The sequence below is a fragment of the Mesoplodon bidens genome (genome assembly GCF_964165515.1).
Source record: "Mesoplodon bidens genome assembly, chromosome: 2".
In the NCBI taxonomy this organism is placed as follows: Eukaryota; Metazoa; Chordata; class Mammalia; order Artiodactyla; family Ziphiidae; genus Mesoplodon; species Mesoplodon bidens.
The window spans coordinates 31701942-31727879 of NC_138177.1; the positions used below are offsets into that span (position 1 = coordinate 31701942).

At 40.1% G+C, this 25938-nt stretch overlaps 1 protein-coding gene across 1 annotated transcript in view; it reads right to left on the reverse strand.

The window, feature by feature from the left end:
* SLC9C2 (solute carrier family 9 member C2 (putative)) overlaps positions 1–25938 on the reverse strand; it is a 98816-nt gene that overhangs the window by 29483 nt on the left and 43395 nt on the right. Inside the window, exons 17-19 of the mRNA XM_081254608.1 lie at positions 23979–24128; positions 14003–14054; positions 1573–1721 (exon numbers count right to left, since the gene is read on the reverse strand). Coding sequence (XP_081110734.1) covers positions 1573–1721; positions 14003–14054; positions 23979–24128 — 351 coding nt within the window. The remainder of the gene's footprint in view (positions 1–1572; positions 1722–14002; positions 14055–23978; positions 24129–25938) is intronic.

The window sequence follows — 25938 nt, forward strand, 5'->3', positions numbered from 1 at the left end:
GTATTATTATTTTTACTTATCTGTTACATGTAACCTTTGTTGATTGGCTGAATAAGTGACTAAATGAAAAAAAGAGGAAGAGTCCATGGACTTTTCAAGACCCCATGACATGTAGTAGGTGTTCAACAAATATTTACTCAGCTAAACTGGCTAGATTTACCTAGCTCTTTATGACCTGGGATTGATAATTATATCTCTTTAGCTGACAATTAGGCAGTTAGTAGGCATTCAATAAATAACTGTTGAATGATTGATTTACCCATTACCTTTCTAAATAAACCTATAGGAAAAAATAAGACTCTCTCTTCATAAGGGCTATTCTTTATTTATTTTAACTAATGGGTATCAAGCATTCAATTGAATCTTATACAGTATCCAAAGAAGGGAACAATATACAAAAATACAAAACACAATGTGCACAGAGGTGTAACCTGAAGAATACTGTAAAGCAGTCTTTTTCGCCCCTTTGACAGACACTAAGGAGAAATCATATTACCCATTTAGTCCTGTGCCATGACCTTATAGAGACTAATGACGTAGAGCTATAACAGGGAAAGCTGGCCTGTCCCACGCCCACTTCCCTTCTGGGGCCATGGAGAGGGACTATGTGCAGGAAATATCCAGAAGCACAGTCCATGTGGCCTGTGGCTGAAAGGGACCAGTGACAAGGACAAACATGTGACACCAAGGAGCAGCTTATCCTTGGGAATACACAGGCAGAATGTGGGACCAGAACTTCCATTTTTCTTCTTTATGCTAGGAAGCTGATAGACCCTTGTACAGAATAGAAAAAAACTTTCCTATTTTCACAATTTGCAGTCTAGATGGTAGAAGTGATAGAGTGGTAGGATTAAACATTAAACATTTTTCCTCTGTCTTATGTTCCTAATTTTTTTTGCAAATTTATAACTTTTCAAAAGTCCATTTATCAGCTAACCACTTAGGGTGTCTTCCCTGTTCCTCTCAGAACTGTTCCCTCCCTGATCTTCACCAACACACACACACACACACACACACACACATACACACGATGGTCCCCTCCTGTCTATGTTAACATTAGGAAATTACCACCTCCCTTGCCACAGCTGGTGGGCCCGGGCACTACATATTCCACCAATGGACAGACAGGCAGAAAAATCTAATGACTTTGTAGAGGGAGCCAAAAGAAGATTCCACAGAGGGGCAACCCTAATAAGAAATGGAAAATCTGAAAGCTTTCTAGGTCATTGTTCAAGTCCCTTCCTGAGGCCTGGCCATGTGGTCTGGTTACCATGGGATCTGTAAAGTGCTCTGTGTCCTTATAATAAATCCTCCAACTCCATTTCTTTGCTAAACCTAGCTCAGATTGGTTCTGTTACTTGCAACCAAGTGGTTTTGACATGGAGTGAACCAGGTAGTGCTGGCACTAGTTGCCATTGGCATTAACAAAGACTTAGGCAATTACAAAGTTTACAACTGTCATGACTCACCCTTTTCCCAATCTCCCTCACTAATTACACTCTGCTAGAGTAGCACTGCAGGCTTGAGTGTTCGGCTTATGGAATCCAGCAATATGGAAAATTGCTTTCTTACCTTATTCATCTCAATGCCCTCATGTTTATCAATAATGCCTCTTGACCAAAGGAAGGTGAGGCTTTTCAGAGCTTTAGCAATCACGTTCCGGATTGCCTGCTTAGTCTTCAAAGCAATGACAACATCACGACCCTCATGCTCTATGAGTCCTGAAGCAAATAAAATTATCAGTAAGCAAACAATTCAATAACCACAATAATAACAAAGATTTGCATAACAGTTTATAATTTCCAAAGTATTTACACAATATCCTTTCATTCCTGTCTCATATAGAACTTGTGAGACCAGTAGGACTAAAGTTATTTTCATCTTTATTTTACAGATGAGAGAATTGAAAAAAGGCTTCCTTCACCAGCTAAGAGAAAATCACTCCATCTTATTTCCATGGCATCTCCTACATATCTACATTATGAACTCATTACATTGTTTTTTGCTTTTTGTTTTTTGCGGTACGCGGGCCTCTCTGTTGCGGCCTCTCCTGTTGCGGAGCACAGGCTCCGGACGCGCAGGCTCAGCGGCCATGGCTCACGGGCCCAGCAGCTCCGCGGCATGTGGGATCCTCCCGGACCGGGGCACAAACCCGTGTCCCCTGCATCGGCAGGCGGACTCTCAACCACTGCGCCACCAGGGAAGCCCTGAACTCATTACATTGTAATATTATTATTTTTCCTTATTTGTCTCATCCTCCATATTATATAATTTTTGGTGGGTGGATGAACAAATGACTGAATAAAAGTGCCCCTGGACTTTCACTGGTGGGTCTTTCTGAGCTCAAATCTCATATTTTTCCTCTTTAACAAGCATGAGAAGTCAAGCGATTGACTGGGAGTCAAGGCTTAAACTGCATCTGTTTCATCCTTGTAATCCTAACCTTGAGCACAACACCTGACATCTGGAAGGTACTCAATCATTTTTTTTTTTTTTTTTGCAGTACGTGGGCCTCTCAATGTTGTGGCCTCCCCCGTTGCGGAGCACAGGCTCTGGACGCGCAGGCTTAGCAGCCATGGCTCACGGGCCTAGCCGCTCCGCGGCATGTGGGATCTTCCCAGACCGGGGCACGAACCCGTGTCCCCTGCATCGGCAGGCAGACTCTCAACCACTAGCGCCACCAGGGAAGCCCTCAATCATTTTTTAACTGAAATGAGCTGAGCAGTGAAATGAAGGACAGCATGGTGGAGAACATAGGTTTTAGTGTCTGATACACCTGGGCTTGAGATCTAGCTCACCACTTACCAGCCATAGGACCTCAGGGGAGTTAACCTTTATAAGCCTCAGTTTCATTATCTATAAAATGAAGATGATAATAGTATTTGCCTCATGGAGCAATTATACGGATTAAATGAAATAATGCATATAAAGCCATTAACACAATTCCTGATATAATTAGCATTCAGTAATAGGTTGCAGTAACCACACAGGAACAGGCACTCCCTTTCACATGACTGAATCAAGAAAACTTTGTAATATTCCATAGTGATCTAAAACATAAGATAGCAAATCCTAGGCCCCTAATCTTTAAAAGCACGGAAATAAAAATCTGCTTAATACATAAATGGAAACAATGAGTCCTGGATTTTCTGAGACACTGCCAAAATATTCTGACCTATTGTCTCCAAACTTACAATTTCGTTCATTAGACCATGTTCTTTCAGTTTTGATGTGGAAAGTATGATCCTCATAAATCCATATGGCATCTTACAATGTGGTTATGAATACAAAGTGGTTTTGCTTTATTTATTTTACATTAACGTCCATTTGTTAGAACGTTACCATATGCCAGGCTCTCTACTAGATACTTTTGCACACACTGAGAGCTTGGCCCACAGCCCCCATATGAGAAAAACAGACCCAAGAAGTTTTGTATAAAATCCTAGGACTCCCCTGTACATTTCAACTCTAGCAGAGTGACTCTCGATGCTCAAGAAATGACATCCCTTGCAACTCCATGTTCCTTTGCAAAGTAAAGCAAAACAAAACCAACACCCCTCTGTCAAAGGTAATCTTCATGTGTCTTTTTCTTACAACCTTAAGGCAGGGGTCCCCAACCCCCGGGCCATGGAACAGTACCAACCCATGGCCTGTTAGGAACCAGGCTACACAGCAGGAGGTGAGCGGCAGGCAAGCGAGCAAAGCTTCATCTACATTTACAGCCATCCCCCATCACTTGCATTACCGCTTGAGCTCCATCTCCTGTCAGATCAGTAGCGGCATTAGATTCTCATGCAAGTGTGAACCCTACTGTGAACAACGCATGCAACGGATCTAGGTTGCATGCTTCTTATGAGAATCCAATGCCTGATGATCTGAGGTAGAGCTGAGGCGGTGATGCTAGTGCTGGGGAGCGGCTGCAAATACAGATTATCATTAGCAGAGAGGTTTGACTGCACAGAAACCATAATAAATCAATTGCTTGCAGACTCAAAATCAAAACCCTATCAGTGGGCTTCCCTGGTGGCACAGTGGTTGAGAGTCCGCCTGCCGATGCAGGGGACATGGGTTCGTGCCCTGGTCTGGGAAGATCCCACATGCCACGGAGCAACAAAGCCCGTGAGCCATGGCCGCTGAGCCTGTGCATCCGGAGCCTGTGCTCTGCAATGGGAGAGGCCACAACAGTGAGAGGCCCGCATACCGCAAAAAAAAAATAAAAAAATAAAAAACCCTATCAGTGAGTGGCAAGTGACACTTAAGCTGCATCTGGTGGCAGGCTATATAGTGGCAAGTGGGTTGAGGTCCTTCAATTGTACAGCTGCATCTGGGGGCAGGCTTTAAGTCAGAATCCGACAGTTACTTTAGGCCATGCATGGCCCGCCCATTATTTTATTTTATTTTATTTTTTGCCCATTATTTTATTCCCCACCTCCATCCGCACCTCTTTCCCACACTCTGCACTTGTCTCAATCACAGTTTTGGTAAGCCCACAAGCTAACCCTAGCTAAAATGAGTAAAACACAAGCATCACTGGAGAGCTTCTTTGAAAAGGGGTAAAGACCCAATGATGATACAGCAGAAGACTCTAAGACTGCCAACAAAAAGAAAGCTGCATTTAAAAGAAAATACTGGGGGTGGGGGTGGGGCAGAGTCAAGATGGCAGCATGGGAGGACACAGAGTTCATGTCGCCCCACAACTAGGGCACCTGCTGGACACTGGTGGGGGAACTCAATGCCCAAGGAGGTGGGAGGAACCCCTGAGTGACCGGATAGGACATCGGGGGAGTGAGGGGGAAGGAGAAGTGGAGGCCGGACAGGACCAGCACCACTGAGGGTGCTGGGAGAGGGGAGGGGTTCCCATGCCTGCAGGGACCCTCAGGGATGCAGAAGATCAGAGGGAACCACATCTAGTATTTTTCCTGCCCAATCGGCCCGCAAGAAGCCTGCTGGGCTTCCAGGCTGAGTCCTTCACCCTCCAAGGCCCCCTTTGAATGACGCTGGTCCTGGGGGGTGGGGCGGGACAAAAAGGAGCAGACAGGGAGGGGCCCTCCAGGATTGGAGGATCAGGGGAAGTACTGTGAGTGTTTTCCTCGCACACTCGGGCCCTGGGAAGCCTGCTCCTGGGCCTGATCCTCCGCCTCCAAGGCTCCCTCCAGCTGCAGGGGTCCTAGGGGCATGGGATGGGGGGTAGAAGAAGAGAGGCCAATGGGAAGGGACCCTCTGGGATCAGAGGTGGGGGGAACATGCCTAGCGTTTCCCCCACCCACTGGTGCCAAGGGAGCCTGCTGGGGTCCTGGACCTGGTCCTCTGCCCTCTGAGGCCAGAGGCACTCCTGGGCCCCTCCTGCCACATTGAGCCTAACCCTCACCCCCCACCCACCTAGGGCCTTTTCAGGCCCTGTGGGACCTAAGCATAGCCCCAACAACTGCCTAAACCCCGCCCCAGCCTAAGCCTCACACCCAACAGCCAAGGCCTTTCCCCCCTTCTTTTCTCCTCTTTTTCACTATTGTGATTCTGTTTCACCTTCCAGTTGTTGTTTCATCTATTTTTTCATTTTTTCTAACATATCTGTTAGTTTTCTGATCTTATTTTCTGTTTTACTCTTTGATATTGTTCTGCTCCTTTTTTTTTTTTTCTTGTTCTGCCCTGCAAGGTTTGCAGGATCTTGATTCATGAGCCAGGGGTCGGGCCTGAGCTCCTGCAGTGGGAACTCTGAGTCCAAACCATGGGACTAACAGAGAACCTCAGACCCCAGGGAATATTCATCAGAGTGAGATCTCCCGGAGGTTCTCATCTTGGCAACAAGACCCAGCTCTACCTAACAGCCTACAAACTCCAGTGCTGGAAGCCTGAGGCCAAACAACCAGTAAGACAGGAACAAAATCCCACCCATCAGAAAAAAAAAAAAAAAATGAGGTGACAAAAATATATGTCACAGATGAAGGACCAAGGTAAAAACTTACAAGACCAAATAAATGAAGAGGAAATAGGCAATCTACCTGAAAAAGAATTCAGAGTAATGATAGTAAAGATGATCCAAAATCTTGGAAATAGAATGGAGGCACAGACTGAGAAAATAAGAGAAATGTTTAACAAAGATCTAGAAGAACTAAAGAACAAACAGAGATGAACAACACAATAATTGAAATGAAAAATACACTAGAGGGAATCAAGAGCAGAATAAATTAGGCAGAAGAATGAATAAGTGAGCTGGAAGACAGAATGGTGGAAATAACTGCCGAGGAGCAGAATAAAGAAAAAACAATGAAAAGAATTGAAGACAATCTTAGAGAGCTCTGGGACAACACTAAACTCACCAAAATTCAAATTATAGGGGTCCCAGAAGAAGAAGAGAAAAAGAAAGAGTCTGAGAAAATATTTGAAGAGATTATAGGTGAAAACTTCCCAAACTTGGGAAAGGAAATAGTCACCCAAATCCAGGAAGTGCAGAGGTTTCTTAGGATAAACCCTAAGAAAAACACACCAAGACACATATTAATCAAACTAACAAAAATTAAATTCAAAGAAAAAATATTAAGAGCAGCAAGAAAAAAACCAAAAATAATACACAAAAGAATCCCCATAAGGTTATCAGCTGATTTTTCAGCAGACACTCTGCAGGCCAGAAGGGGGTGGCAGGATATACTAAAAGCGATGAAAGAGAAAAACCTACAACCAATATTACTCTACCCAGCAAGGATCTCATTCAGATTCGATGGAGAAATCAAAAGCTTTACAGACAAGCAAAAGCTAAGAGAATTCAGCACCACCAAACCAGCTTTACAACAAATGCTAAAGAAACTTCAGTAGGTGGGAAACACAAGAGAAGAAAATGACCCACAAAAACAAACCCAAAACAATTAAGAAAATGGTGATAGGAAATACATATCAGTAATAACCTTGAATGTAAATGGATTAAATACTCCAACCAAAAGACACAGGCTCACTAAATGGATACAAAAACAAGACCCATATATATGCTCTCTATAAGAAACCCACTTCAAACCTAGGGACACATACCGACTCAAAGTGAAGGGATGGAAAAAGATATTCCATGCAAATGGAAATCAAAAAACAGCTGGAGTAGCAATAGTCATGTCAGATAAAATAGACTTTAAAATAAAGACTGTTACAAGAGATAAGGAAGGACACTACATAATGATCAAGGATCCATCCAAGACGAAGATATAACAATTATAAATATTTATGCACCCAACAAAGGAGCACCTCAATACATAAGGCAAATGCTAACAGCCATAAAAGGGGAAATTGACGGTAATACAATAATAGTAGGGGACTTTAACACCCCACTTACACAAATGGACAGACCATCCAAACAGAAAATAAATAAGGAAACACAAACTTTAAATGACACAACAGACCAGAAAGATTTAACTGATATTTATATGACATTCCACCTGAAAGTGGCAGAATACACTTTCTTCTCAAGTGCACAAGGAAGATTCTCCAGGACAGATCATGTCTTGGGTCACAAATAAAGCCTCGGAAAATTTAAGAAAATTGAAAGCGTATCAAACATTGTTTCTTTCTTTTTTTAAAATAGATCTTTATTGGAGTATAATTGCTTCACAATACTGTGTTAGTTACTGTTGTACAACAAAGTGAATCAGCCATATGCATACATATATCCCCATAACCTCTCCCTCTTGCGCCTCCCTCTCACCCTCCCTACGCTACCTCTCTAGGTCATCAGAAAGCACTGAGCTGATCTCCCTATACTATGCTGCTTCCCACTAGCTAATTATTTTACACTCGGTAGTGTATATATGTCGATATGAAGCATCTTTTCTTACCACAACTCTATGAAATTAGAAATCAATTACAGGAAATAAAAACTGTAAAAAACACAAATATATGGAGGCTAAACATGCACTACTACATAACCAAGAGATCACAGAAGAAATTAAAAAATACACAGAAACAAACGACAACGAAAAAAGGACCACCCAAAACCTATGGGATGCAGCAAAAGCAGTTCTAAGAGGGAAGTTTACAGCAACTCAATCTCACCTCAAGAAACAAGAAAAATCTCAAATAAACAATCTAACCTTACACCTCAAGGAACTAGAGAAAGAAGAACAAACAAAACCCAAAGTTAGTAGATGGAAAGAAATCATAAAGATCAGAGCAGAAATAAATGAAATAGAAATGAAGAAAACAATAGCAAAGATCAATAAAACTGAAAGTTGGATCTTTGAGAAGATAAACAAAACTGATAAACCTTTAGCCAGACTCATCAAGAAAAAAAGGGAGTGGACGCAAATCAATAAAATTAGAAATGAAAAAGGAGAAATCACAACTGACACTGCAGAAATACAAAGGATTATAAGAGACTACTACAAACAACTATATGCCAATCAAATGGACAACCACGAAGAAATGGACAAATTTGTGGAAAGGTACAATTTTCCAAGACTGAACCAGGAAGAATTAGAAAATATAAACAGACTTATCACAAGTAAAGAAATTGAAACTGTAATTAAAAATCTTCCAACAAACAAAAGTCCAGGACTAGATGGCTTCACAGGCGAATTCAATCAAACAATTAGAGAAGAGCTAACACCTATCCTTCCCAAACTCTTCCAAAAGACTGCAGAGGGAGGAACACTCTCAAATTCGTTCTACAAGGCCACCAACACCCTGAAAACCAAAATCAGACAAAGATATCACAAAAAAAGAAAATTAGAGACCAGTATCACTGATGAACATAGTTGCAAAAATCCTCAACAAAATACTAGCAAACAGAATCCAACAACACACTAAAAGGACCATACACCATGATCAAGTGGGATTCATCCCAGGGATGCGAGGATTCTTCAATATATGCAAATCAATCAATGCGATACATCATATTAACAAATTAAGGAATAAAAACCATATGATCATCTCAATAGAGGCAGAAAAAGCTTTTGCCAAAATTCAACACACATTTATGATAAAAATCTCTAGAAAATGGGCATAGAGGGAACTGACCTCAACATAATAAAGGCCATATACGACAAACCCACAGCAAACATCATTCTCAATGGTGAAAAACTGAAAGCATTTCCTCTAAGATCAGGAAGAAGACAAGGATGTCCACTCTTGCCACTATTATTCAACATAGTTTTGGAAGTCCTAGCCACAGCAATCAGAGAAGAAAAAGAAATAAAAGGAATCCAAATTGGAAAAGAAGTAGTAAAACTGTCACTGTTTGCAGATGACAAGATACTACACATAGATAATCCTAAAGATGCCACCAGAAAACTACTAGAACTAATCAATGAATTTGGTAAGGTTGCAGGATACAAAATTAATGCACAGAAATCTCTGGCATTCCTATACACTAACAACAAAAAATCTGAAAGAGAAATTAAGGAAACAATCCCATTTACCATTGCAACACAAAGAATAAAATACCTAGGAATAAACCTACCTAAGCATGCAAAAGACTTGTACTCAGAAAACTATAAAACACTGATGAAAGAAAACAATGATGACATAAACAGATGGAGAAATATACCATGTCCCTGGATTGGAAGAATCAATATTGTGAAGACGACTATACTACTGAAAGAAATCTACAGATTCCATGCAATTCCTATCAAACTATCAATGGCATTCTTCACAGAATTAGAACAAAAAATTTTACAGTATATATGGAAACACAAAAGACCCCGAATAGCCAAAGTAATCTTGAGAAGGAAAAATGCAGCTGGAGGAATCAGGTTCCCCAACTTCGGACTATACTACAAAGCTACAGCAATCAAGACAGTATGGCACTGGCACAAAAACAGAAATATATATCAGTGGTACAGGACAGAAAGTCCAGAGATAAACCCACACATCTATAGTCACCTAATTTATGACAAAGGAAGCAAGAACATAAAATGGAGAAAACACAGCCTCTTCAATAAGTGATGCTGGGAAAACTGGACAGCTACATGTAAAAGAATGAAATTAGAACACTCCCCACCACCATACACAAAAATAAACGCAAAATCGATTAAAGAACTAAATGTAAGACTGGACACTATAAAACTCTTAGAGGAAAACAGGAAAAACACTCTTTGAGATAAACCACAGCAAGATCTTTTTGGATCCACCTCCTAGAGTAATGAAAATAAAATCAAAAATAAACAAATGGGACCTAATTAAACTTAAAAGCTTTTGCACAGCAAAGGAAGCCATAAACAAGATGAAAAGACAACCCTCAGAATGGGAGAAAATATTTGCAAACGAAGCAATGGACAAAGGATTCATCTCCAAAATATACAAAGAGCTCATGGAGCTCAATATCAAAAAAACCAAACAATTAAACTAAAAACTGGGTGGAAGACCAAATAGACATTTCTCCAAAGAAACAGATGGCCAAGAGGCACATGAAAAGGTGCTCAACATCACTAATTATTACAGAAATGCAAACCAAAACAACAATGAGGGCTTCCCTGGTGGCGCAGTGGTTGATAGTCCGCCTGCCGATGCAGGGGACATGGGTTCGTGCCCCAGTCTGGGAAGATCCCACATGCCACGGAGCAGCTGCACCCGTGAGCCATGGCCACTGAGCCTGAGCGTCCGGAGCCTGTGCTCCGCAACGGGAAAGGCCACAACAGTGAGAGGCCCGCGTACCACAAAAGAAAAAAAAAAAAAACTACAATGAAGTATCACCTCACACTGGACAGAATGGCCATCATCAAAAAAATCTACACACAATAAATGCTGGAGAGGGTGTGGAGAAAGGGGAGCCCTTTTGCACTGTTGGTGGGAATGTAAATTGATACAGCCACTGTGGAGAGCAGTATGCAGGTTCCTTAAAAACTATAAATCTAACTACCGTATGACCCAGCAATCCCACTACTGGGCATATATCCTGAGAACACATAATTCAAAATGACACATGGGGGCTTCCTTGGTGGCACAGTGGTTAAGAATCCGCCCGCCAATGCAGGGGACAAGGGTTCAAGTCCTGGTCCCGGAAAATCCAACATGCCACAGAGCAACTAAGCCTGTGCGCCATAACTCCTGAGCCTGCGCTCTGGAGCCCGTGTGCCACAACTACTGAATCCCATGTGCCACAACTAGTGAATCCCGCATGCAACAACTACTGAAGCCCGCGCGCCTAGAGCCCATGCTCCGCAACAAGAGAAGTCACCACAATGAGAAACCCGCGCACCGCAACGAAAAGTAGCCCCCACTCTCCGCAACTACAGAAAAGACTGCATGCAGCAACAAAGACCCAACACAGCCAAAGATAAATAAATTTAAATAAAATTGAAAAAAAAAGGACACATGTACCCCAATGTTCATTGCACTATTTATAATAGCCAGGACATGGAAACAACCTAAATGTCCAACAACAAATGAATGAATAAAGAAGATGCGGTACATATATACAATGGAATATTACTCAGGCATAAAAAGGAACGAAATTGGGTCATTTGTAGAGATGTGGATGGACCTAGAGTCTGTCATACAGAGTGAAGTAAGCCAGAAAGAGAAAAACAAATATTGTATAGTAACGCATATATGTGGATTCTAGAAAAATGGTACAGATGAACCTATTTGCAGGGCAGGAATATAGATGTAGACGTAAAAAACAGACATATGGACATGGTGGGGGGGGAAGCGGAGGGTGGGACGAATTGGGAGATTAGGTTTGACATAAATACACTACCATGTGTAAAATAGATTGCTAGTGGGAACCTGCTGTATAGTACAGGGAGCTCAGCTCGGTGCTCTGTGACGACCTAGATGGGTGGAATGGGGGCAGTGGGAGGGGGACCAAGAGGGAGGGGATACAGGTATACATATAGCTGATTCACTTCATTGTACAACAGAAACTAACACAACATTGTAAAGCGATTATACTCCAATAAAAATTTAAAAATTAAAAAAAAGAAAGAAAAGAAAATACAAGTCTTACTTAAATTATAGGTTCATTGCAACAGGTGATTCACATTCTCCAAGCCCACTTTGTATATGTGGTGACCTGCTATCCAATGAAACTACGAAACCTTCAAAACTGCTTTGCCACATGGAGACCAAGCATGCTGCATTAAAAGATAAGCCTTTGGAGTTTTCAAAAGAAAAAAGTGTGAACACGAAGAACAGAAGCAATTATTGAAGGCCACCACTTCATCAAATGTGTCTGCACTGAGAGCATCATTCTTAGTGGCCAACCACATTGCTAAAGCTAAGAAGCCCTTTACTATTGGTGAAGAGTTGATCCTGCTGCTGCTAAGGACATTTGTCATGAACTTTTAGGAGAGGCTGCAGTTCAAAAGGTGACACGTGTTCCTCTTTCAGCTAGCACCATAACTAGACGAATTGATGAAATAGCAGAGGATATTGAGGCACAATTGTTAGAGAGGATTAATGAGTCACCATGGTACACAATCCAGGTTGATGAGTCTACTGATGTTGACATCAAGGCAACAATGCGTGTTTTTGTGCAATATATACTTCAGGAGGATGTACATGAGGATATGTTATGTGCACTTTTGTTGCCAACCAACACCACAGCTGCAGAACTACTCAAGTCGCTGAATGATTACATATCAGGAAAACTGAATTGGTCATTTTGTGTCAGTATATGCATGGATGGAGCAGCTGCCACGACTGGACGGCTTTCTGGTTTCACTACTCGGGTCAAAGAGGTTGCTTCTGAATGTGAGTCTACGCACTGTGTCATCCACAGAGAAATGCTGGCTAGCCGAAAAATGTCACCTGAACTTAACAACATTTTGAAGGATATGATTAAAATTATCAACTACATTAAAGTACATGTCCTTAACTCATGTCTGTTCACGCAGCTCTGTGAGGAGATGGACGTAGGGCACACACAGAAGTGAGATGGCTTTCTAAAGGTAGATCACTGGCCAGAGTTTTTGAATTACAAGAGCCACTCCAGAGATTTCTTTTAGAAAAACAGTCACCACTGGCAGCACATTTCAGTGACACAGACTGGGTCACAAAACTTGCTTACTTGTGTGACACATTCAACCTGCTCAACGAACTCCATCTGTCACTTCAGGGGAGAATGACAACTGTGTTCTAGTCGGCAGATAAAGTGGCTGCGTTCAAAGCCAAACTGGAATTATGGGGGAGATGAGGAAACATTGGGATCGCTGACATGTTTTAAACATTAGCAGAGATTTTGAAAGAGACTGAGCCAGGGCCTTCTCTCTCGCACCTGGTGCATGATCACCTACCTCAGCTTTCAGAAGAGTTTGAGCATTACTTCCCAACCACAAAAGACCCCCGAACTGGGAAGGAATGGATCTGGGACCCATTTGTAAATAAGCCAGGTGAATCGACTTTGTCCATGCTAGAAGAGGATCAACTGCTTGAGGTCGCAAATGACGGCGGTCTTAAAAGTATGCTTGAGACAACTTCAAATCTCCATACGTTATGGATTAAAGTCAAGGCAGAATACCCTGAGATTGCCACAAAAGCACTGAAAAGGCGGCTTCCATTTCCAACATCCTATCTTTGTGAAGCAGGATTTTCTGCAGTGACAGCCACCAAAATGAGATGACGGAGTAGACTGGACATAAGCAACACAATGTAATAATAATAAAGTGCACAATAAATGTAATGCGCTTGAATCATCCCAAAACCATCTCCCCACCCCCCGTCTGTGGAATAATTGTTTTCCAAGAAACTGGTCCCTGGTGCCAAAAAGGTTGGGGACCACTGCCTTAAGGAATCTGATCTTGCCACCTTAATACACTTTCTGCACTCTTCATTTTTTCTTTTATGCTTCCATAGCAAATAATAGAACTCCTCTAACTTTCTGCAATTATCTATTGACATGCTCACACTTCCCACCAGGATCTACACTTTATGTACACCTGGCCCATTAAATGGGTTCAATAAATGCTTATTGAATGAACAAATGAATGAGTGAATGACTGAATGAAAGCATGAACTTGTCTTCCTTTGGTTAAATTATGGGATGATAAGGTGTGATTTCAGGAAATTAGGTATTCCAACTACTTACCTAGTTCTTTGACAGCATCTCGTTTGTTGGTTTCCAAAATTTCATATAATTTCTGTGAGAAGTTAAGAAACACATTAATTTCTAATTACACCAAGTGCATTACTGGCTTTAAAATCTGAGAAAAAGAAGTATGGTAGGGGCTTCCCTGGTGGCACAGTGGTTAAGAATCTGCCTGCCAATGCAGGGGACACAGGCTCAGGCCCTGGTCCAGGAAGATCCCACATGCCACGGAGCAAGTAAGCCCATGCACTACAACTACTGAGCCTGTGGTATAGAGCCCGCGTGCCACAACTACTGAAGCCCACGTGCCTAGAGCCCGTGCTCCATGACAAGAGAAGCCACCGCAATGAGAAGCCTGCGCACCACAACAAAGAGTAGCCCCCGCTCGCTGCAACTAGAGAAAGCCCGCGTGCAGCAATGAAGACCCAACGCAGCCAAAACTAAATTAATTAAATAAATAAAAAATTTTTAAAAAGAAGTACGGTAGAAGAAGTCTCACTTAGATTAGCGTTTGGGTGAGATATTTAGCTCAAATCTTCCCTGTCAATTCTGCTGCTTTCCCCAGGCTCACACTCATAGTGCAATGGATGTTGTGTAGTAGCTTACATAACTACTGTGCCTAATATTTCTTAGAAAAGACAAGTGTACACTCCACTGTGCATCAAGGAGAATTCTCATAGATAGCGTGCCACGAGAGGGTGGCCAACAGAGAAGGTGTTTGGGGAGCCAGTCTATCGGGAATGCAAAAATGAGTGGAATAATGAGAAAATATGGTGTCAAGTAGGTCATGTTTCCTACAGATAACTCCTGACATAACTGAAGAAAGAGGTCCACTCTGGGCTAACCAATCTGCTCATTCATGCAATAGGTATTTGTCCAATTCCCACCATGTCCCAGGCATGGCTCTACATGGAGCTTGCCCTCTAGGTTTGAGTCCTTCTGGAGCTTCCACTTGGCCACATCAACAGCCCTGGGACTAAACAACTGACAGTTCTCTAGGACAGTCAGGTACAGATGGCTGAAATTCTGCACCCAAATCATGCATGGTACCTTCCTATTTACAAGGAACAACTGGTTTGTTATCTAAAATTTAAGCAGTTAAAGTTAACTGTGTGTTGTTTTGTTTAGAGAAGTCACGTTAATCACTCATTTTGGATATAAGAATGAAGTATACAATTTTTTTTTTTTTTTTTGCCACCAAACATCTTGCGGGATCTTAGTTCCCAGACCAGGGATGGAACCCGTGCCCTTGGCAGTGAAAGCACAGAGTCCTAACTACTGGACCATTAGGGAATTCCCTGAGTATACAATTTTTATTAAATTGTTTCTTCTCACTTGATAACAGTGAATCAGCAATGGGAAGGTACCAAATTATTAGCCTGCACATGACACCTACATACTGTGCTCCATCCCTGCTTGCAACAGTTCATAGACAGCAGCTAAGCCCCCTTCATACTACCAGCTCTGTAAAACTGCCACAGAATGACGTTGCATAAGACACCATTAGGAACCGACTCCTGCCCACAAAGAGAAAATAACCATGAAAGCCTGGACATACATGTGACTTCTCTAAAGGTGAGCTGCCACTGGCTAGTTTCTTGAACCATGTCACTTTCAAAATAAACACCAGTTTGATATCTAAACATATCTCAATAAGACATTTAAATGTTTACTGAAGTCTCCTTTAAAAATGCTAAAGGGGAATTCTTTTCATGTCTTACACTTCCAGGCAAATCTCTGCCCCCAAATCGCTACGCCTTCACCCAAACTCCTCAAAACACATTCTTAACTTCCCCCACTGGCTCTTGTTTTTCTTCTCTCCTCTTCCTGTTTCTGAAATATTTTCTCCTATGAATAGCTTTATGTTCTTCCTAATATAGATCAACCTAAACTTTCAGTAGTTCTTTTAATTTTCTTCTCCAATATTCTAAGTAAATCAACAGGATAGAATTCTGTTGCACATTAATATTGGATCCAATAATTAATACTCCTGTGATAAATCTAGATAATATTTCTCTATCCAGTCTGTAAGGATTTCATAAAAGATGTCAGATGCCTTCCTAAAATTCAGGTATACTCTTCCTATAGTGGTATCTGATTATAAAAAAGAAATCTTAAATGCTAAAGATATTTAACAATATATCTTTTATGTATTTTAGAAATTAAAAATTAAAACATTAAATTAGGTGTCTTCACAGCCTCTCCCTCTCCTGAATTTGATAAAGAAACAGGCTCTCTTTCTTGGCTGAGAACCTGAGGCAACCAACAGTCATCACAAAAAATGGGCATAACAACCGGAAGACATAACCCCCAGCCCATCCTGATTTTGTTTTTATGCACCTAGGGCTTCAGTAATTAGGATTTAAATTCATTCTTGGATTAAAACTCAGGAGTCTCACTTGGGCTGAGAAAACACCCTTTAGCTATTGCTACTACTCAATTTAGATTTTCATCTACATATATGAAAATATAACCCCAAATCACCAAACATTGGGTGGAAAAACTGAATGAAAGATAAGAACCAAACACAACAAATAGAAGAATGAACCTCAAAGAAGCAGAACTGATACAGGAAACAGAAATTCTTAAAATAAAGACGTTCAAGAGAATATCACATTCTTTTAAAAAGAAAAAAGAAACAGTTACTATAAAAAAGAAGCAATCAAAGTTCCTGATTGCTTGACAAAAAGTATTTGTCAAAAAAAAAAGTTAACAGATGGGCTGAATAACAGAATAGACAGAGCTAAAGACTGACTTAGGAACCTGGAAAATCAAACTGGCGGTTCTCAATGCAAAGAGGAAAGAGTTGAAAGTTATGAGGAAAGTTGAAAGAGGGACTACACACAGATATTCAAAACTCTCTTTAAAAGAGTGCCAAAAGAAGAAAATAGAAACCACAGAGGGGAGAAAATAATCAAAGAAGTAATGGAAGGAAGATGGTAATCTTCCGATTATAAAGGCTTCATCATGTGCTGAATGGAACAAATTTTTTAAAAAAATCACACGTAGACACATCTTGGTGAAATTTCAGAACTCCAAGGATAAAAAGAAAATCCCAAAGACTTTAAAGAGTGAGGGAAAAAGTCACCTACAAAAGCAAAAGTAAAATCGGTCATGTATCAGCAATGCTGAAAACAGAGGGGCAATGACTTCAGGAAAATGGTTTTGAAGAGTCAAACAATTAAAATCAAAACAAAAAGCATTTTGGAATTACAGAAAAATTTTTGGACGTATGGAAAAAATTTCTTAAGGACATAATCCAGCATAATAGAAAGGAAAGTAAAAAGGGAGCTCACATGAGACTCCAGAAAGAGTGGCTGAGGAATATAACTTAAAGGAAGAGAAGGAAGGTATTGTTAAAAAAAATTAATTCATTTGTTGTTTCATAGAGAAGAGTCTCCTTCAAGTACGAAAGGTTTAATGACACAGGATCATATTTCCTTTGTTATGGATTCAATCAAATGATTAGTTCTAGAGTGAATAACATTTATATGATCATAATATTTATATAATCATAAAGTAGAGGTTGTTTTTTGGTTTTCCATCTATAGAGTCATTTACTGAAAAGAATGAAGACAATTATACATACAGCATAGAAGGTAAATGTTATAAACTGTTTCCCTGTAAAAGTAATAGCTCCAAAAATTTGAGAGAAAAAGAAAAGGTTAAAGGAGATGAATGTTTAATCTCCTTATATTGCATGGCAAAGAGTAAATAAAGGCTGTTTAGAAATAATAAATCAATAATTAGATCCACCAGAGGGCAGACAGCAGAAGCAAGAAGAACAACAATCCTGCAGCCTGTGCAACAAAAAACACATTCACAGAAAGACAGACAAGGTGAAAAGGCAGAGGGCTATGTACCAGATGAAGGAACAAGATAAAACCATAGAAAAACAACTAAATGATGTGGAGATAGGCAACCTTCCAAAAAAAGAGTTTAGAATAATGATAGTGAAGATGATCCAGGGCCTCGGAAAAAGAATAGAGGCAAAGATCGAGAAGATGCAAGAAATGTTTAACAAAGACCTAGAAGAATTAAAGAACAAACAAACAGAGATGAACAATACAATAACTGAAATGAAGACTACACTAGAAGGAATCAATAGCAGAATAACTGAGGCAGAAGAATGGATAAATGACCTGGAAGACAGAATGGTGGAATTCACTGCTGTGGAACAGAATTAAGAAAAAAGAATGAAAAGAAATGAAGTCAGCCTAAGAGACCTCTGGGACAACAATAAACACAACAACATTCCCATTATAAGGGTCCCAGAAGGAGAAGAGAGAGAGAAAGGGCCCGAGAAAATATTTGAAGAGATTATAGTCGAAAACTTCCCTAACATGGGAAAGGAAATAGCCACCCAAGTCCAGGAAGCACAGCAAGTCCCATACAGGATAAACCCAAGGAGAAACACACTGAGACACATAGTAATCAAATTGGCAAAAATTAAAGACAAAGAAAAATTATTGAAAGCAACAAGGGACAAATGACAAATAACATACAACGGAACTCCCATAAGGTTAACAGCTGATTTCTCAGCAGAAACTCTACAAGCCAGAAGGGAGTGGCATGATATACTTAAAGTGACAAAAGGGAAGAAACTACAACCAAGATTACTCTACCCAGCAAGGATCTCATTCAGATTTGATGGAGAAATCAAAAGCTTTACAGAGAAGGAAAAGCTAAGAGAATTCAGCACCACCAAACCAGCTCTACAACAAATGCTAAAGGAACTTCTCTAAGTGGGAAACACAAGAGAAGAAAAGGACCTACAAAAAGAAACCCAAAACAACTAAGAAAATGGTCATAGGAACATACATATCGATAATTACCTTAAAAATGAATGGATTAAACGTTCCAACCAAAAGACACAGGCTTGCTGAATGGATACAAAAACAAGACCCATATATATGCTGTCTACAAGAGACCCACTTCATACCTACGGACACAAACAGACTGAAAGTGAGGGGATGGGAAAAGATATTCCATGCAAATGGAAATCAAAAGAAAGCTGAAGTAGCAATACTCGTATCAGACAAAATAGACTTTAAAATAAAGAATGTTACAAGAGACAAGGAAGGGCACTACATAATGATCAAGGGATCAATGCAAGAAGAAGATATAACAATTATAAATATATATGCACCCAACATAGGAGCAGCTCAATACATAGGCAACTGCTAACAGCTATAAAAGAGGAAATCGACAGTAACACAATAATAGTGGGGGACTTTAACACCTCACTTAAACCAATGGACAGATCACCCAAAATGAAAATAAATAAGAAACAGAATTTTTAAATGACACAATAGACCACATAGATTTAATTGATAGTTATAGGACATTCCATCCAAAAACAGCAGATTACACTTTCTTCTCAAGTGCACATGGAACATTTTCCAGGATAGATCACATCTTGGGTCACAAATCAAGCCTTAGTAAATTTAAGAAAACTGAAATCATATCAAGCATCTTTTCTGACCACAATGCTATGAGATTAGAAATCAATTACAGGGGAAAAAATGTAAAAAACACAAACACATAGAGGCTAAATAATACGTTACTAAATAACCAAGAGATCACTGAGGAAATCAAAGAGGAAATCAAAAAATACCTAGAGACAAATGACAATGAAAACACGATGATCCAAACCCTGCAGGATGCAGCAAAAGCAGTTCTAAGAGGGAAGCTTATAGCTATACAAGCCCACCTCAAGAAACAAGAAAAATCTCAAATAAACAATCTAACCTTACACCTAAAGGAAGTAGAGAAAGAAGAACAAACAAAACCCAAAGTTAGCAGAAGGAAAGAAATCATCAAGATCAGAGCAGAAATAAATGAAATAGAAACAAAGAAAACAACAGCAAAGATGAATAAAATTAAAAACTGGTTCTTTGAGAAGATAAGCAAAATTGATAAACCATTAGCCAGACTCACCAAGAAAAAGAGGGAGAAGACTCAAATCAATAAAATTAGAAATGAAAAAGGAGAAGTTACAACAGACAACACAGAAATACAAAGCATCCTAAGAGACTACTACAAGCAACTCTATGCCTATATAATGGACAACCTGGAAGAAATGGACAAATTCTTAGAAAGGTACAACCTTCCAAGACTGAACCAGGAAGAAATAGAAAATATGAACAGACCAATCACAACTAATGCAATGGAAACTGTGATTAAAAATCTTCCAACAAACAAAAGTCCAGGACCAGATGGCTTCACAGGTGAATTCTATCAAACATTTAGAGAAGAGCTAACATCCATCCTTCTCAAACTCTACCAAAAAAATGTGGAATAAGGAACACTCCCAAACTCATTCTATGAGGCCACCATCACCCTGATACCAAAACCAGACAAAAATACTACAAAAAAAGAAAATTACAGACCAATATCACTGACGAATATAGATGCAAAAATCCTCAACAAAATACTAGCAAACAGAATCCAGCAACACATTAAAAGGATCATACACCATGATCAAGTGGGATTTATCCCAGGGATGCAAGGATTCTTCAATATATGCAAATCAATCAATGTGATACACCATATTAACAAATTGAAGAATAAAAACTATATGATCATCTCGATAGATGCAGAAAAAGCTTTTGACAAAATTCAACATCCATTTATGATAAAAAAAAACTCTCCAGAAAGTGGGCATAGAGGGAATCTACCTCAACATAATAAAGGCCATATACGACAAACCCACAGCAAACATCATTCTCAATGGTGAAAATCTGAAAGCATTTCCTCTAAGATTAGGAACAAGACAAGGATGTCCACTCTCACCACTATTATTCAACATAGTTTTGGAAGTCCTAGCCACGGCAATCAGAGAAGAAAAAGAAATGAAAGGAATATAAATTGGAAAAGAAGAAGTTAAACCGTCACTGTTTGCAGATGACATGATACTATACACAGAGAATCCTAAAGATGCCACCAGAAAACTACTAGAGCTAATCAATGAATCTGGTAATGTTGCAGGATACAAAATTAATGCGCAGAAATCTGTTGCATTCCTATACACTAATGATGAAATATCTGAAAGATAAATTAAGGAAACACTCCCATTTACCACTGCAACAAAAAGAATAAAATACCTGGGAATAAACCTACCTAAGGAGACAAAGGACCTGTATGCAGAAATCTGTAAGACACTAATGAAAGAAATTAAAGATGATACCAACAAATGGAGAGATATACCATGTTCTTGGATTAGAAGAATCAGTATTTTGAAAATGACTATACTACCCAAAGCAATCTACAGATTCAATGCAATCCCTATCAAATTACCAATGGCATTTTTTACAGAACTAGAAGAAAAAATCTTAAAATTTGTATGGAGACACAAAAGACCCCGAATAGCCAAAGCAGTCTTGAGGGGGAAAAAAGGAGCTGGAGGAATCAACTCTCTGACTTCAGACTATACTACAAAGCTACAGTAACCAAGACAATATGGTACTGGCACAAAAACAGAAACATAGATCAACGGAACAAGAGAGAAAGCCCAGATATAATCTCATGCACCTATGGCCAACTAATCTATGACAAAGGAGGCAAGAATATACAACGGAGAAAAGACAGTCTCTTCAACAAGTGGTGCTGGGAAAACTGGACAGCTACATGTAAAAGAATGAAATTAGAACACTCCCTAACACCATACACAAAAATAAACTCAAAATGGATTAGAGGGCTTCCCTGGTGGTGCAGTGGTTGAGAGTCCGCCTGCCGATGCAGGGGACACGGGTTCGTGCCCTGGTCCGGGAAGATCCCACATGCCGCGGAGCAGCTGGGCCCGTGAGCCATGGCCACTGAGCCTGTGCATCCAGAGTCTGTGCTGCACAATGGGAGAGGCCACGACAGTGAGAGGCCCGTGTACCACAAAAAAAAAGAAAAAAAATGGATTAGAGACCTAAATGTAAGACCAGACACTATAAAACTCTTAGAGGAAAACATAGGAAGAACACTCTTTGACATAAATCACAGAAAGATCTTTTTTGATCCACCTCCTAGAGTAATGGAAATAAAAACAAAAATATACAAATGGGACCTAATGAAACTTCAAAGCTTTTGCACAGCAAAGCAAACCACAAACAAGACAAAAAGACAACCCTCAGAATGGGAGAAAATATTTGCAAACCAATCAACGGACGAAGGATTAATCTCCAAAATATATAAACAGCTCATGCAGCTCAATAGTAAAAAAACAAACAACCCAATCCAAAAATGGGCAGAAGACCTAAATAGACATTTCTCCAAAGAAGACATACAGATGTCCAAGAAGAACATGAAAAGCTGCGCAACATCACTAATTATTAGAGAAATGCAAATCAAAACTACAATGAGGTATCACCTCACACCAGTTAGAAGGGGCATCATCAGAAAATCTACAAACAACAAACGCTGGAGAGGGTGTGGGGAAAAGGGCATCCTCTTGCACTGTTGGTGGGAATGTGAATTGATACAGCCACTATGGAGAACAGTATGGAGGTACCTTAAAGAACTAAAAATAGAATTACCATATGAGCCAGCAATCCCACTACTGCGCATGTGCCCAGAGACAACCATAATTCAAAAAGACACACGTGGCCCAATGTTCATTGCAGCAGTATTTACAATAGCCAGGACACAGAAACAACCTAAATGTCCAATGATAGATGAATGGATAAAGAAGATGTGGTACATATATACAGTGGAATATTACTCAGCCATAAAAAGGAACGAAATTGGGTCATTTGTAGAGACGTGGATGCATCTAGAGACTGTCATACAGAGTGAAGTAAGTCAGAAAGAGAAAAACAAATATCGTATATTAACGCATATATGTGGAACCTAGAAAAATGGTACAGATAAACCAGTTTGGAGGCCTGAAATTGAGCCACAGATGTAGAGAACAAACGTATGGACACCAAGGGGGGAAAGTGATGGGGGGCGGGGGTGAGGGTGTGATGAATTGGGCGATTGGGACTGACATCTATACACTGATGTGTATAAAACTGATGACTAATAAGAACCTGGTGTATAAAAAATAAATAAAATAAAATTCCAAAAAAAAAGAATTAAATAATATGCATATTATTTAAATTATTATTGGCTAATAGTAGAGGAATTTAACCCAGGAGTGGTAGCTTTGGGGCTGTCTCTGGGAGATGGTAGAGTGGAGGGCTGAGAGGGATAATTTTATTTCTTTTATTATATTATTTCCAAGTTGCAAAATTATGCATGAATATTTTTTACCGTAAGTGTTCTGTGTGTGTATATTCAAAGACCTTACCTCTTAAGCCATAGAATTGAATACTCTGAAGCAGAAAATCATATATGAAAGTTAAAATAGCCCTTTTAGGAACATAACTGCTAAATTGCAGAGGGGCCTGTAGTGGACAGACTGGTGTGAGGGAAGCTGGTTAGGAGGTGATTCATTCCACCTGTGAGTTTGTAATGTGCTTACATCCTCATCTCCCATTTGGTACTTACCTCATACTGCCTGGAAATGAGGATCTTGAATGATAAAAAATAATAATAATAAATACTACCACTCATGCACTCCTCAGTACCAGCATTTGAAGCTTTCACTGTCAAATCTTTGTTCTCTTTCCCTCTCTCTCCCGCCACTTCAGACCTACCCTTTCCTTAAAGCCTTGTTCATGTCTCATTTCCTACATGAAGCCTATTTCAAGTGTCCTACCTTTCGAGAGTGTTACAAAGACAGACAGAATCTCTCCTCTGCACTCAGAAAATGAAAATGAATAAATTTTCTTCTCTGAAGATCATAAATGAGTTTGATAATCATAGCTGAAATTTAAAGAGTAGAGACTGTTCTTTGCAGCACCTCGTATCACATAACAAACAACTGAATCCCTTTCACTTGATATAATTTATCGATTGGGTCAAATACATGCAGAAATGGTCTTAAAAGAAATCAAGACACCTAAGTGATGTTTTCCCCAAATGACCAGTGCTTGTCTCTCACCTGATTTATTGATTCTTGGCTAGAAATTTGTTTTATTAAAAACTTGGTATCCTCTTGACTTTTGACATAGCCTTTTGTAATACTATACATCAAGCTGAGACGCTTTTTGATCTGCACATCTACAATATTCATCAGCAGTGGTATTAGTACCTGGAATAACAGAGAGAAAAAAACTGAAAATTTAATGAGGAAAAGCACTCTCTAAGGCAGATGTTCTCAAAGTGTCATTTCTAACAAGCTTGTTAGAAACACAAATGTGACACCATTGCTGAAACACAAATTCTCAGGCCCCACTCCAGACCTGCTGAATCAGAAACTCTGGGGATGGGCCCCAAAATCGGTGCTTTAACAAGTCCTCCAGGTGATTCTATGCACACTCAAGTTTGAGAGCCACTCTAAAGAAATGAAAGCTCAAAGAACTGTTCTGTAGCTTTAAGGGGAAATCCCTATCTGCACTTTCCCTCATTCTCCATATCACCAGTTTTCAGGAGACAAGAGAGGTCACCCCAATAACCTGGGTGATAGTAACCAACCGAATAAATCTTCTCTCTACACCTCAGTTTCTCCACTTGTAAGATAAGGACCTTAGGGTATCTAAGATACTCCTTAGCTCTAAATTTCTCAAATCATAAGCTGAGGAAGGAGAGTGCAGTGACTGAGGAGAGTGGGATTTTTAAATATAAACCTCCCTGGGTTCAAATACCAGCTCTGCTACTCACCAGCTCTGTGACCTTGAGCAAGTTACTTAGTGACTCCAAGGACTCAGTGTCCTCATCTGTTCAATGATGATAATAATACCTAAGGACCAGAATTCCAGTGGAGTGGCCCTCACGAGCAATGCAGTGAATCACAGAGACAGATGCACATCAGAGCACAGGGAGGATGGTGAGGGGCAAGAGGAAGATGTGACCAGGAAAAGAACATCACAGAGAAGGAGTCACAAGAGCAGAGAAGGAACAGATTTTTTTTAAACTGTTATTCTGGTTGTGAAACTTTGGGCAGAGGGAGAGATATTAAAGAGGATTTTTATAAAGTTTTATTCCATGATGCACTGGCACCCCCTGGGCTGATCTGAAGTAAAGGTCTCCAATATTCTTCAAAGTTTTCCAAGAAAGATTTGTTTCTTTTGAAAGCCACACTTTGCTGAGACTGGCTATTAGGACACCTAACTTGATAAAGTGGTGACACCTACTTCACAGGGCTCTTATAACAATTTAACTAGATAATGTAAGTAAAGTGGTCTGCACAGTTCCTGAAACATAGTAACTGCTCAGTAAACAAAAGCTAATCATGACTATATTTACTTAAATACACTCCACTGGGACTTGTCAGAGCATGTTAAACAGAAATAGCAACTAGTTCACACCTTAAATAGGGTTGACTTCCACAATAACACATCTTTAAATCTTTATTTCACTCAGAGAGACTTTTCACAAAGTATTCCTTCTAAAATAATTATTTTACATTCATCTGCATAAGATCCCTGTATAGGGCTTCCCTGGTGGCGCAGTGGTTGGGAGTCCACCTGCCGATGCAGGGGACACGGGTTCATGCCCCGGTCTGGGAAGATCCCACATGCCGCGGAGCGGCTGGGCCTGTGAGCCATGGCCGCTGAGCCTGCGCTTCCGGAGTCTGTGCTCCGCAACGGGAGAGGCCACAACAGTGAGAGGCCCGTGTACCGCAAAAAAAAAAAAAAAGATCCCTGTATAAAAACTGATTATCTAAGGACGCCTCTACCTTCTGCATTAAGACTTAGCCTCATTCTACATATCCTCATTTCTAGAGTCGTTTGTATTATGGTGGGTTATACCTTATGTCGACACTTTGCTCTAAACTCAGCTCATAGGGAAAAAATCATAAATAAATTGTGCATACAACTCTGTAGAGTCATTCTTATGAACACTAAAGTTTGGTAACATTAATATAGAATCAAGGAAGGAACAAAAAAAGGAAGTCAACA